Genomic DNA, 14,740 nt, shown 5'->3' on the forward strand with positions numbered 1-14,740 from the left:
TCCAACACTCACCCTAAATTATGCCCTGCTTTATTGTCTCCTTTACTCTTAATGGAACCATAATTTCCAAAATGAACATCATCATGTGCTAAATATGATCCAGACTATAAATACGGGGCAGTTTTCTCAAAGACTTTCATTAAATTTGACTTATTCTTGGAGCCAAACAAGTTGCCCCCTGCTGGCCATCAGAAAGAATGCAGGTTTGAGGCACTTGGCTTCACTTTTAAAGCCCAACTTTATAATTATATATGTGCACAGGATAATACCATTATACATAATGGTGAGTGAGGACTAATGGTGAGGTTTAGCTGAATCTTAGTGGTAGTAGTAAAGGCCTGAATGAGTGTATTTTCTAAAGAGCCTATACTTCTGAAAAGACTGGAGCTTTCTCAGTTAAACCTCGGGTAACGTCACAGGTGGAGATACTGTAAAAACATCTGGCAAGGACCTGTATCAGGATAGAATAGAATAGAATAGCCCTTTATTGTCATTGTACATGTCCTATGAAATTGTGGAATTCATCAACAAAATTATCCTGTAAGAATCTGTTTCATTATAGCCACAGAGTAACCCAACAACACTCTTGCATGCACACATTCACACAGACAGACTGCAGCCTGCGACATACTTGAAGATGAAAAAAATCAAAAAGTGAAGTTAGGAAAGAGTTAAACAACAACAGCAACAACACAGATGGACTCAACAATACAAACACAAATATTAAACTACTGTATTATAGCAGTCTTTGAATGAAAGCAGTAATAGCACCAGGAAGGAAATACAAATGTATAGAAAAACATGTTGCTTTAAAGGTCACTGCCAGCTGGATTTGCTCAGCAGAGGTTGTTTCAAAGCTGAGGTGTCCTCGTGGCCATGGCACGGTCACCTCTGGAGACATGCTTTGACTTTGGAGTAACCACAAGGATCCCACCTTAAGGTCTGATGCTGAAAACCGTCTCATACCAGTTCTGCTGTGTAGTCTGTGCCTTATATGCTTGAGCTATCAGTCGAATGCTAAGATCAGTTAATTACTTAGTGTACCTAATCCTGACTTCTCTCCATGGTCAGTCTGTCCAGCAGTGTGTTGGTGAGCAGGATACAGCATGTCACTGAGTACCAGTGCAACTACTTTGAGATTCAGCTTAGTTGCAAAAGGCCACTATTGCATTCTTTGACATTAAATAGATTAAATCTGCACATTTATTCTCTGTAGATACTGAATGTTTACATTAACTTCTGAAATTTGTCCTAAAAAGAAAACAGACTCAAAAATTATGCATTTAGAAATTGTTATGCTTATTTGTAACCTTTGTGTTTGGCTTGCTTGTGTGTGGTTTTGCTCTGTTCTGGAGTGAATCTTTCAGGACAGTCAGCAGGATGAGGTTTGCTCAGCCCAGTCTGACCTGCAGGATATTCCTCTGGGGAGAAAACTGGCCGTCACAGATGACGGCCTCGACAGTACAGTTTGAAAGTATTAAAACATCTCTGTCCACAGACACGACCTAAGCCTTTCAGAGATTTAGGGCAAACCCCTGATGAGCACCAGTCACACAAACGGGCCTCCTTCTACACAGGACTACATGTTCCCATAAAAAGCTGCTGTTGAAAACTCCAGAGGAACCAATTTTACACATCACTGCTGCAGCAATTTTCTAAATTTTAGAGATTCTAATTTAAGCCATTTATTTCCTCCAGGAAGATTTTTCTTTATTTTTTAGCTCTGCTGTAGATACGGTGATGGCAAAATGATCAGGATGTTGCTCCATCAGGACCAGGGTGAGCTGTAATGAAGTTTGGCTTAGAAAATACACATTTTCTTGGAGATGAGAGGAAAAATGAGGCGGGTGTGCGTGTGAGAGAGAAATAGAGGGCGATCACAATAAAGCAGCAGTTTAAAGGTGATTCATGAACCTCCAGCACTGCCTCTCAATCTCAACACACACAAGCAATCTATGATATGTAAAAAGTATGCATACTTACCAAATGACTCGTACTCATCAGGCTATGTACGAACAGATGCTCAGTTGGGTATTTGAGAGGTCACATTTGCATTATTATTAAAAAAATTTTCTTGTTGTTTGTAAAATGAGTTTGTTTTCTTCTGCTGAAAGCATCTATCTAACATCTTATTGCAAAGTCTAATATTTTTCCTTCGGCTATCACTAACTGTCTTGTGCGATCTTAGCCTCCTTCGTTCTTTGTGTCGTGTCTGATCTGTTAAATATGTGTGATGGCTGCTTGGTGGGCTGGTATATGAGACGATAAGCAGTTGAATGTTGATGCCTCTAAACAGACTCATGAGACTTAGCCTGTTGGCCTCTCCTCATGCATGTGAGGATTTCAACTCTCCGGCTCGGTTTGCTGTTGTCTTTCTTTTCTTTTATCACAGGTAAGTGGGAGTGGTTTAGCTTCGTTGTCTCCATTTCCTTTTTCAGTATGTCTCTGCTTGCTTTGGCTCTTTGCTGAATCCGTCTGTTTCATTTAGTCTGACTTGCCCACTCACTTAAATCTAGATCTCGTGATTGGCACAGTTCAGAGGTCTGCTGTGAAGGCGGCTTCAGTAAAAGTTTACTTTTAAAGTTACAGGGGTTTGAAGGGATGTGTAACAGGATGCCACATGGAGCTTATGCTTTATACCATCATTTCCTCCTGAAAACAGCAGCTTTCACATTTTTCTCTTCAATCTGAAACCCCCTTAGTGTAAGACAACGCGCACATAAAATAGATTTGTTTCGATTCCTTGCCCACGTGGGTCAGACTGTGTGGCCTTTCCTTCAAGTTCTCTGTCAATTAAGTGTTTAACTATCAAAAAAGGGCAACCTTTCCGTCTTTTCACATCAACCCTTATTAGTCTTTGGCCACCGATTTTATCAAGTTATAATATCAGGACTGATCAACATCTTTCTGATCGTAACCTTTTCCTTCGCTCTTTTGCACTCATCTAACGTTTGTCTCAGTGGTGTTGTTTATTAGAAAGAGTATTTTCCACCCACGTCTGGCTTTAAAGAAAGCAGTAGTTGGATATTTGAGCAGTTTTCTTAGAGTGCATTAAAAAGTGTTTTGATTTGTGCAGGTGATGTCAAATAAAGGGAAAATGTTTTGTAAATTTGAGCAGGAGCACTGATTCTTAGCTGGAGGAGCAGCTTGTGTAAAGCTTTTCTCACAGGAACACATAAAAAGCTGCTTCACCACTGACTTTATCCGTTATTCTCCGGTGCTCCGGTCTCTCCCTCACAGGACATAATTTCCATCAAGCATTATGCTCAGTAAAAATACATACTTACACATCCTCTCTGGCCTTTCTGTTTTTTCAGTTTCTGTCTCTTCTGTCAGAAACTGCACTCAAAGACATCCCTGCACATGTACGCACTCCCATCTGAGTGTTAAAAATACAACGTTTCATTCCCTTTTACCACAAACCATTCCCTCAATAATGGATGGGCTTTGATGGAGGGCATATGCCAGAGCCAGATGTAAACCTAAGGCACATGTACACGCACACAAACACACATCTGAGCTATGAGTCACATAGTTTGGAGACAGGCTTCACAGAAGGGCAACGTCAGACTTATTTCTAAAATTTGGATTTTATGGTATCAAATAAATAATCCCTCAGATTAAAATGAGCAGATCATGAGGTACTTTTGTTTTTTGTTTTTATTTTTTTCCCCCTTTCTTTAAGCCCGTTGATCCAGAGCTGACTCTCTCGTTATGCAATGCATTACTTGCCATTAGTCGAGTTCACCTTCATCTTTTTGGACCTTCGAAAATTACACAATCTGCCAAGAACAGATCGCTTCAATAGCGTGGCTGAAAAACCCAGAAAATGTCCAAATGGTGTTTTTGCACTTTGGCTACAAACAAGGGAGACTGGGAAAGTCAAAAGAGCAGAAGTTCTGTGGAAGCAGCTCCCAGTTTGAATTTGGGAGACAGACACCCTCTCTACTTTCAAGATTAGACTTTCCTTTTTGCTAAAGCACATAAGATGTGTCTCAAAACCTAGGCCGCATCCTTCGGAGAACCCGGCCTTCGTGGTCTACGTGGGCTGGGTCCTTCGAAGACTGAGAAGGCCGCAAGTGCGAGGCTGTGAAATGGGACGGTCTAACCTTCAGATGTGCATCACTGCTGTCTTGGTGTAGTTAACTCAGCCGTCTGCTCCTTGCTATTTAAAATATAACAGGACACTGCCGTAAATTCTCGACCGTCTCACACTTCTGTTCAATCAGTTTTCTGTTTGACGGTTATTCAGCTGTGTGAAAACCCAGCTGAAACTTAATAGTGGCTGCCATTGTGGGGAAACTGGAACTGGCTGGGCCGTGCTATGAATTCTGGGATATGGATGGCCACAAAGGATACACCCGACCCATCCTTCAAATCTGGGGAAAAGAAGGACGCATTTGTCGGCCGGATTCGGAGGAGTCTATGAATTGGGACAGCCTTCGTCGCATCGCTGTGACGTAATCGGTCTACAAATGCCGCCTCAGGAGGATGAAGCCTACGTTTTGGGACACAGCTAGAGTTAGGGCTGGATCATGTGACCCTGGATCCTTCCTTAGTTACGCTGCAATAGGTCTAGTCTCCTGGGGGATTCCCATGATGCACTGTTTCTTCTTCACTCACCTTTTTCCACTCACTGTGTTTATACACGTCACATCTGTGGCCATCTTCAGCAGCATGTCTTTGGTTCTGCCAGAGGTTTCTTCCTGTTAAAAGGGAGTTTTTCCTTCCAGCTGTCACCAAGTGCTTGCTCCATTTGTTGGGGCTTTCTCTTTATTATTGTAGGGTCTTCACCTTACTGCTGTTGTAATTTGCTGCTATGTAAATAATAGGGGTGCAACGATACTCGTATCGATATTGAACCGTTCGATACAGTTCGGTACGCATATGTATCGAACAATACAAAATTTTTAATTTATTTTATCAACTTTCCTTCTGACGATGCTGTCTGTGTTGAGCGCTCAGTGGATCTGCGCTCGACAGTGCAGCCTAGGCGGAGTAGTCGAACGCAGATTCACTGAGCGCAGGGCAAGCTAGCGAGACAGAATTGAACCTCCCCCACCCTCATTCAGATCTGCGTTTGGAACTATTTGGTTTTCATGTGAAGTATGACCCTGAAGGTAAGCGCGTCATGGACAAAAGTAAAACAGTATGTCGGATGTGCCACGCAATGCTCAATTATGGTGGGAACTAGTGGTTAGCGCAGTTAGCTCGTTAACGTGTTGACGCCGTCCAGCCCCACGCACGGGGCGATCCGCGGTACTCGTTAACGGAGATTTGCCGTGTTTGGCGTTAACGAGATTAACGCTGACAGCACTAGTGGGAACACAACGAATATGACTGCACATTTACTCCGACATCATCCTAGTGCAAAGACAAGTGGAAGCAGACAAAAACAACAAGCAGCATGCTACAAACTTTACCCGAGTCATTTAGACAGCCGTTAGCACAGATTCTCCTTATGGGGACCTGATATGTTTAATATGCTGCTGAGAATATAGCCCAGAAGAAGCGTATAGTATAGCTTTTATTTTGGAAAGAGCATTTCTCTGTAATAAACTCTCTTTTCCAAAGATGAGGGATTTCTCCATCAGATTTATTTTTTATTACTTTGTTGTTTCAGCAACATTAAATTTAAAAACTGTACTTTTGAGTTAAAATATATATTTATAATTTTAATAAATGACAAATTAAAAAGGCATGAACATTTTTTTGTATCGAAAAAATATCGAACCGTGAATTTTGTGTATCGTTGCACCCCTAGTAAATACATTTGAATTGATTTAAAGGACCAAACAAGGTATTAATCATTTTATTTGGTTTTCTGCATATAATGAACTCATTAAAACATTATTTTTGTATCACATACATTACAAGTGAAAATAAGAAAAAAAAAGAACATTTTAATGTCATCAATGTTTTCTCATTCATGACAAATGGTCAACAAACATTGTGTTTATATGTTTACATTTACGAGCATCCATGATGTGAAAGATTTAATATGTGCAGAATGTTTTTGTGTGTCAGTTATATTGTGGAGCTGAATTGATTCCTGCTGTTTAAAATTCACAGATAAAAGTCAGAATTTTCCATCGACCTGGTCTCTGGCCTCTGCTGTCATTTTGCATTCCTCAATGAGAGCGTCATTAATGGCGCTGTTTTACATAGTTGGAATAGCAAACCGCCAAAAACACATCAGTGTTTAATATTAACCATGCTAACATTTAGGAACATCACCATTTTGGTTTGACTTTCCTTCATCAGGCAGCAAGGAGCTACGTGCAAGCACACACACGTACACAAGTGCAAACTTTTCACATAGCATCTCCCACACACCCTCTTCTCTCCATCATCCCAGCTGTGAAGTGTCATCTTGGATGACTGACAGCTAAACTGAGGCGAGATGAATATGAATGGGACTGTGAATATGAATATGCAGATGAGGAGCGGAGACGGTTTGGCTGCCGTCTTCTTTTTTAAAAGATCTGTCAGAAAAAGACGGCTGTCACCCTTCAGCCTCGCTTCTTTGAGATAATACTGGCCCACTTACAGACCTGCTGGGAGGAGAGCGGTACTGCAGTGTGCTGAGGTTAGTGGCACACACAGAGTATATAACGATAAGCCTTGAACCAAACAACTGTTGTGTCATAATCACTAATTATTTAAGTTGTTATTAGACAAATAACAAGTAAGCATTAAGTGAGGGTAGCATTAAGTCAGGTAGGCCACAGAATTGAGCTCAGAGACAAGCTTAGCTGATCTCAGTGTCGGCCTGCATCAGCTGATGGATTAACCAGTCAGTTTCTGTGCACCCAATTTGTTAAAGTCATATAATATTAAAGGGAAGGCAGGTATGCTCTGAACACAGATGTGCCACAGATGAATTGCTACAGATGGAAATGACCGTTGGCATGGGCAGTGGAGTGGTGTGGTGGGTAGCAGAGCACGGGCTCAAATCCACCATCTGGATTTTTTTTGGAGTTTCCATGTTCATCCCGTGTTTGTGTGGATTCTCTCCGGCCTCTTCCCCGTAATCCAAAGAGATGTGTGTGGTGGCGTTAGGTTGACTGCTGATTCTAATGTAGCCCTTGGTGTGAATGGTTGTTTCTCTGCATTAGCCCTGCAGCACCTGGTCCAGGGTGCACTCCGCCTCTCATCCTATGACGGCTCCGGCGTCCATGCAACCCTGAATTGGATAAATGGATGGATGGACATGATAGTCTTCTTTTGACTACAGTATAATAGATGTTTGATGTAACTGAACTTGGGATTGTCTTTAATCCCTTGATGAAGCGTATTGGGATGTTTGTTGCAGCTGCTCTCTTCCTCCTCCACTACTTCCATGAATATACGCTGAGGGCTTCCTCTTTTCCTCCTGCCTGGCAGCTCCAGATTCAACACCCTTTGTCTCACAGATCCACTGTCCATCCTCTGCACATGTCCACACCATTTCAGCCTTGCTTCCTAAGTTTGTCTCCTAACGTCTCATCCTGAGCGCTCCCTCTGATGCACTCATCTCTTATTCATCCTGGTGGACAGGATCCTGTTTGCCATTTATTCCTACTGTCTGCTATTTATATTTTATTCCAGCACACTTGTTGTGGAGCACCTACAATTTAATTGTACATTCAAAATGACAATAAAGGGCTATTCTGTTCAATTCTATTCGAAAATCTGGACATCTTTCCCCTCCACCCCTGCCTCCTTTTTCTCACTGTTCCCATCTTCAAACCATAAATCGTAACAGGTCTCACTACCATCTTCTAAATCTTCATTATCACTTTTATTGATGTCCATTTGTCACAAATCGTGACGATTGTTGTAGCTAATTGTGTGAAATTGTGGTGTTTGTTTTTTTTTGTGATATTTGATAAATCAAGTTGTAAGCTCTGGGTTCTTCAGCATAAGGCCCTATATTCATCCCTGCCTCATTTTGATTTCCACGGCTCTCACATTTGTAATAAAGTCATACGAGACATCACCAAAGACTGCGTGGAGTTTATACGACAGCTCGACAAATTCAGAGCGAGACAACCCCTCCTACTTTGTTTATACACGGCAGTGATTGACAGTCACATCAGTGTGCAACAACGGTACAAAGAGAAAAGTGAAGGATGTGATTTCCCACCAAAGTTATATATTAATAATGTTCTATTATGAACCTGAGTGTGTTTGCAAATGTTCTCAAACCTGCAGAACAGTTGTGCGTCTTTGTTTTGAAGCTGGTGACCAGAGGTCACTCACAGCAGTTTGCCACCTGAACAACTACACAGACGTGTTCTAGTTAATAATCTGTATGGCTAATACACTGGTACAGAGCTTTTAACTTTGACTGTAATATAGGTGATGTGTTTGTCTTTTTTCCCAGTGAGATCAGTCATCTAGAGTCCGGGCTGGTGGTGGAGCTGTGGAACAAAGGTTTGATCTGGGACACGATGATCGGCACGGCGCTGATACCCCTCAGCTCCATTCGACAGTCTGACGAGGTAACACACCCTTTAATCTCTTTGTCCTCACATGCATGTGGGCACGAAGGGCTTAAAACAACGTCACCTGGTTATGTCACTAGACGCAGAGTTCTGCACATGAACTATGAGCACATATTCATGGTTTCAGTTTAATTTCAATATGCAAAGTTTAAGGTATAAGTCAAATAAAATTACTCATTTTTCAAAGTTAATCAATGCTTAATGGTTTGTTCTAAAATAAACCTTCCCCGTCGAGGAGCATGCTGTAATAGCGCTGTTCTGTCAGTTACACCCAGCATCTCAGCATTGAGTGAAAGGCGTCCTTTGGAGTGAGCGCCCTGACCCCCTGTCTGCACAAATATTGAGAGATAACAGTTCCATTTTAAACACATGCAAAATCTGCATTGGAAGGTTTGGGTCGGGGGATTTAAGTGTCGGGCTTTTCAACCAGGAGACCCTGGTTTGCGTCCCATTGAGACCTTTTTTGTTTTTGTTTACTCTCTTTCACTCTGACTCACTTGTTAGGTTTCGGCATTAAACATAAATGAGCCGTGGCCGTGGTTCGTGCATTAGTTTGTGCCCTTTAGTTGACACAAAAGAAAACATTTTCTCGATTTGATAGCCTCACACTTCCACAGAATTATTGTGGGCTTTGCTTTTTAATGGCCCTGTGTGAACAGCAAGACTGACTATAACAACCAGGACCTGTTTCAACATACAAATGGGAACTTGATTGTTATTTTTACACACTTGCTGCTCTTTTTAGTACTTCTTATACCTGATAAAGCAGACTTGATGCTCTCCCGTCTGTGAATGCCTTGGTTCTTTTGCGGTTAATGTAGAGATCAGGTTTTATTCAAATAAATACTGCAAAGCATGAATCAGTTTAAGCATAATTTGAAATATTTGATCAGTCAACTGCCAACTGGAAGTGTAGCTTCCAGTCAGCTGTGGTCCAAACAGTTTAATCGGTCAGTGAATCTGCCACAGCGGGACACACCTCAAGCATAATAGAACCCAACAAGATGCAACTGATCACACACCACAACAAAGCTACTGATAAAGTTTTAATTTAGTAATTTTGGGGTTAGGGTTATTATTTGTATCTGATTATATTTGAACTGAACAGATGGTTACACTGGTTTTTACCATTACAGTTAAATTAGATGTGGTGTATCTGCAGCTCAGGCTACTTATGCTAGCAACAGCCCTTAAAGTAAACACACACACACACACCATCTGCCAAGCAGTGCTTACTTATTAAATCTCCATCTTTCCCTTTTAGCTTAGTCTTAAAAAGCCCTCTCACAGGTGAAGCATTGGCCAAGTCATTTTGTCGGACTGTGGGCAGGCCGGTCTCGCCTGTAGACCTCATTACTTTTTCTGCAGTTTTAAAGCGAGGCAGCAGCTCCTGTGTAGTCATTAATAATGTAGCCTCAATGTTTGGCGTCTAAGTATGAAGCACAGCATACACTTACCTTCTTTTTTCTTTTTTTCAACATCTGAACTGTCAGTGTTGTTCCTCATCTTTTCATCTTTGCTCAGGTTCAGTGGCTGATATTCCTAATAAGCCCTCCTGCACCCTCCATTATTCTGCTGATGCTGTTTCCCACAAAGCAGATGTTTGGCATTCTGGCTTTTCTAATCTTTGTTTTAGTCTTCCTGGCTCTCTCCTGACTACCTTTCTTTTTGCATTTGCTTTTCTGTCTTCTAGGAGGGACCAGGAGAGTGGACGTCTTTGGACTCTGAGGTGTTAATGAGGGAGGATGAGATCTGCGGCACCACCAACCCAACTCCGCACCAAGTGCTGATGGACACTCGCTTTGAGTTGCCCTTCGGTCTGTATATTTGTGCAAACACATTTTCTCACAAAAGAAAACTTATCTTTTTGTGTCCAAAGATATATGCGTTAGGCTCACCGGTGATTCTGAATCGGCCATATTTGTGGATGTGACATCGTGTCGTTGTCTGTTCTAAGTTAAATCAGTGGTTAAGAAAATCTATGCTGGGTGAGAGCAATAACAATTAAAATTTTGAAGATAATAACTATTTAAAGCATTTTAACTTCAAAATAAAACCTGAACAAAACAACTATCCACAGCTTAGCAACATGTGAGATCTTTCAGAGTGGTTAGACTCTAAACATTGCACTAAATATAGCTGTTTGGAGTTTTACTTGTGCCATGTTGTATCCTCTAAGACTTCCTGTAGAATCCCTCATATATCAGAGCTTGTGGAAGAACCATTAGGCTTCATAAAGTTTTTATGAAAGATTTATTCACTGTAACATTTCACTCCTAAATATTCCTCAGTCCTCTATTTTTATTCCTCTTCCATGGAAGAGTTGAGGTGAAGAATTGTGCTTGGTAATATTTGCTTGCCTCTCATTTTTCAAGATAGTACATTTTTGTGCAGTTTAGGATAATTTGAATTGATGTATTTAAAAGGAAAAAACACAGCAGTGGCTGGAGTGCGTGCTCTCCTGTTGTCCTAATTGCTGTTTTTATTTCTGGAGTGCAGTCACCAAGCAAAGCTGGCAGATCAGCAGTTGATCCTGTTGTGACCATCCAGCTGGTAGATTTCATATATGGGGCACTTTTGATGTTAGCATGCCCACAGTAGTTCTGCATCTGCAAACCGCATTGTTACCCACCTCCTCCTCCCAGTGCTGCATGTAACCCAATTAACATCATATCTGTTGTCACTGAGCTCTGCTCTATGCTGGGGTTTTGCTGCCTCCACACTTCCACGTGTGCACACTGGACAGCAGGAATATGTGCTCTAAACAGAGCCGTAAATACGAATGTAAATTACTGCAAATGGAAATAATTTTTTTTTCAGTATCAGTGTTCTGACTGAAATAGCAACGTAACTGTGGAACAGTTTGTTTCCTCTGCAAGCTATTAATCTCAAGAAGCTGTCTGAAGTGTGTCTTCTTGAGCTGCCATTTTCCGTCCACCTTCACTGTTTGTCAACAGTGGAACTGTGGTTCATGTCTGCTCAACTTAAAAAAAGATGGAGAGTTTCTATTTTTGATAAATCCTCAAAAACAGGAGAAGATATGTGACCTGCAGTTAACAACGTAGGTTCTAATCAGTGATTAGTTCTATTTTTCATCAGTTAGCACAACATATCATTTAGAAAACACATTGACAAATGCCTCAAAGTTTTTAAATCGTAACGCACAGCTGCTCGGTGAGACAGCTTGAGCTGAGGGGAGGCCGCGGGGTGAGATGCAGGGATGTGAGGTGAAGCAGACATGTGAAACCTGCTGCAGCACTGACTGAAACTTGACTGCTGCAATTTGCATTGATACTTGAACATTGACCAGACATATATGAATTACAGTGCTGGGATTTTCTGACCTTTTCACTGCTTGATTGAATTGTTATGAAGCTACTTTCAGCTACTCTGTTGTCGCCACACCAGGTAGCTCTGCAGATTTTTCGCCTTGCCAAGTGAATGTGTAAACGGTAAATAATGGAAGATGAAATTCAAATCCTGTCTGACAATGTTTCTTCGTTTTCAGAGTAATCTAGTAATCCACTTTCTTTTACATCCAACAAACATAAAATTGCCACCAGGTCCTGATCATGGCTAATTCAACATTCTTGTAACGCACACTCAGCTTGTGGGTGAAAACTGGTCTGCAAAGTTTGAAAGTGCAGAGAAGAAAGATGTAATTGTTGGAATTTTAACTGTATTCTGCAGAAAAGTCATTGTGCAAAGTCTGAATCACCGTTTAACAGCTTTCTTCTTAAGAAAAGGCATCACCCCTGAGCCGCTATACCACTGAACAATGGTTAAGCCAAAGAGCCACACTGACGTATTTCTTTGAATTCTAGCTGTGGTCTAACAGGTTTTTCTGTAATGATTTTACTGTTTTGACACAGATTGACAGACTTTGTGAAATGAATCTCATGCATCATATATTTTAAAGCTATCGCCTGTAGTTTGTTCATAGATTGAAGTCCGATTGATTCAATTTCAGATGAATAGAATTTAGTTTAAAGATGTTTTTGCAGCCAATGAGTGTGATATCATCTACAAGGCAATTACCCAGTTACTAACATTTAAAATTATTTTGATAAAAATTAATATTTAGAAACTCAGGCATGAAATATGAGTATATATGAGTATGAGGATCTAGATAATTTTCTCGATAGTATGGCCATAAATCTGCTTGTACAAGGTTTTGCTGAAACATAAGCTGAAATATTATTTGGTTATTTTTTCTTGGGGAATCACAGCAGAGACGACTGCTCTTTCACATTTCCTCTTATGCTTAAGTTTTTTTCTTCTGCTACTCCCTCTTCTTTGGGAAGAACCTTTAGGCCCCTGAAAGGGAACCTCATCAACCTGCAGACAGAATAGGATGGGATGGGGCAGGGAGCATGAAGGAGTGGCAAATGATGGAAGGGTGGAGCTAAAGAAATGGTCCTTCATTTCTTTCTGCACTTTGCCTCATATTCTGTCATCTCCCGTTATGTATTTAATCCTAAATTCCCCTTTTCCATGCACCTGTATTTCTTCCACACGTTCTTTTTCACCACCTTGTAATCGCCTGTCACTATTTTAACTCACTCCATATTTCTTCTGTCCCATACGTTTATCCAGACATTCCCGAAGACGAGGCTCAGTACTGGACCAGCAAACTGGAGCGGATACATAATGAGGTAACTTCACTGCATATTCTGTTTTCCTGTTACTGTGTTATATATTAATCAGCTGTTAGAGATATTGAGTAATTGATGCTTGAGTTTTTATCTATAAACTCTGTGTGCTTTAATATCATATTGTTTCACACTGTGTGGGCTTCTCAGTGACGTGGCACTTTGTTTTGCTGCTCTGCTTCCACCTACTGACATAACATGGGAAACAGTAGCAGGGGGTTTATAGGAACTGCAGTGACAAGCCCATATTCCAGTAAAGGCATTTCTTTGATATCTTAATGCTTCTAATTCTCTTCTATGTTTTGTTTAATCTTTGCAGTATCCATCACAAGATGAGGGCCAGAGGAGAAGAATGCCATCTGTGCCTTCCCAGTGCTGTAAGTATTAAACTTTCACTCCCTGCTGAGGATGACTTTGATTTGGACAAAGTCATCTTACTCTGTGTAAGATGAGCGGAGCAATAATTTTCTGCTGAATTTTGGGTGTGAAGCCATTTCACCGCCTGATAATAATAAGTAGTTAAAGTATAAAATAATAAAGTATAAATTTGTAGTTACTTGTACACGGATATGAACTTACTGACTGTAAATACTTTTTTCTGTTTTGTTGTTTTTGTGTGATTTAACTCAGTCATCACATTACTTCATTTTCGTCTTCACCGCGTTTCTTCACATAGTTCTCATCCATCTCTCTTTGGATGTGTTCAGTACCATGTTACACTCTCATTCGGCCATCATCAGTAACACTTACTGGCTTCGTTCTGCAGTAACAAAGTTTAATTTTTGCCTCCATGCCACCAGGCAGTTGGAGTTATTTTGGATGGAGTGACCAACAGAGTACGTATGGCGGTGTTTCCTCCCCTCTGTCACTTGTATTTTCTGTCTATGACTGCATGGTATGGATGGTGCCTACTGAAAACAAGTACCACTGCATGTTAGCTCTTTATTCTTTACGATTGCTGTAAATGAAATTTAAAAGTCTTGAATTCTTTTGGTCAAAATATAAAATGCGAGTCCCTCATTTGTTGGCATGTTGTTTTGTTATGTGGCACTTTGATATGTTTTCTAGCAAACATATCCCATCATTTCCCGTCATTTTGGGCTTTAACTTCCTTCACTTTGTAATACATGCCTGTTACCCCAAGAGGGAGCCATTTACTCAGATATTTTCATTGTTTGGCTGTGCTCTAAGTGCAGGCAGCATTCTGCAGAGGGTGGACATGATCTTATTCGTTACTGTGTTTTTGTTGTCTTCCACCCAGCTTTTGATGACCATGACAGTGCAGTGGACGACTGGGACAGTGAAACTGGAAACAAACCTCCACCCTTCCACAACACTTCCCAAACAAATTCCTCAGTGCATCAGTATCCCATGATGCGCAGGGTTCAACATCAAACACTGTCAAAGGAGTCTGACTCTGTGCATAGCTATGAGCTAGAAATGAGGGGGCCCAGGTAAATATATGCTCACTTAAAAATACTCATAAGCAAGCACATCACTGCAGCACTGCTAGAGGTTAATGTTTTCATGGTCACTCTTTGCCTCCAAATACAGTTTAAAGCTAGTAAATAATTCTAAATGAATTATTCACACTAATCC

The 14,740-nt window shown here is 40.9% G+C and overlaps 1 protein-coding gene across 1 annotated transcript in view; it reads left to right on the top strand.

Annotated features, from left to right (window-relative positions):
* Nucleotides 1–14,740, top strand: part of LOC102299138 — a 178,958-nt gene that overhangs the window by 32,163 nt on the left and 132,055 nt on the right. Inside the window, exons 4-9 of the mRNA XM_042220112.1 lie at nucleotides 8,369–8,486; nucleotides 10,183–10,306; nucleotides 13,086–13,144; nucleotides 13,461–13,518; nucleotides 13,942–13,977; nucleotides 14,403–14,595. Coding sequence (XP_042076046.1) covers nucleotides 8,369–8,486; nucleotides 10,183–10,306; nucleotides 13,086–13,144; nucleotides 13,461–13,518; nucleotides 13,942–13,977; nucleotides 14,403–14,595 — 588 coding nt within the window. The remainder of the gene's footprint in view (nucleotides 1–8,368; nucleotides 8,487–10,182; nucleotides 10,307–13,085; nucleotides 13,145–13,460; nucleotides 13,519–13,941; nucleotides 13,978–14,402; nucleotides 14,596–14,740) is intronic.

Source organism: Haplochromis burtoni, unplaced genomic scaffold (assembly GCF_018398535.1).
Source record: "Haplochromis burtoni strain Fernald_Lab_line unplaced genomic scaffold, NCSU_Asbu1 Contig_43, whole genome shotgun sequence".
Classification (NCBI taxonomy): Eukaryota; Metazoa; Chordata; class Actinopteri; order Cichliformes; family Cichlidae; genus Haplochromis; species Haplochromis burtoni.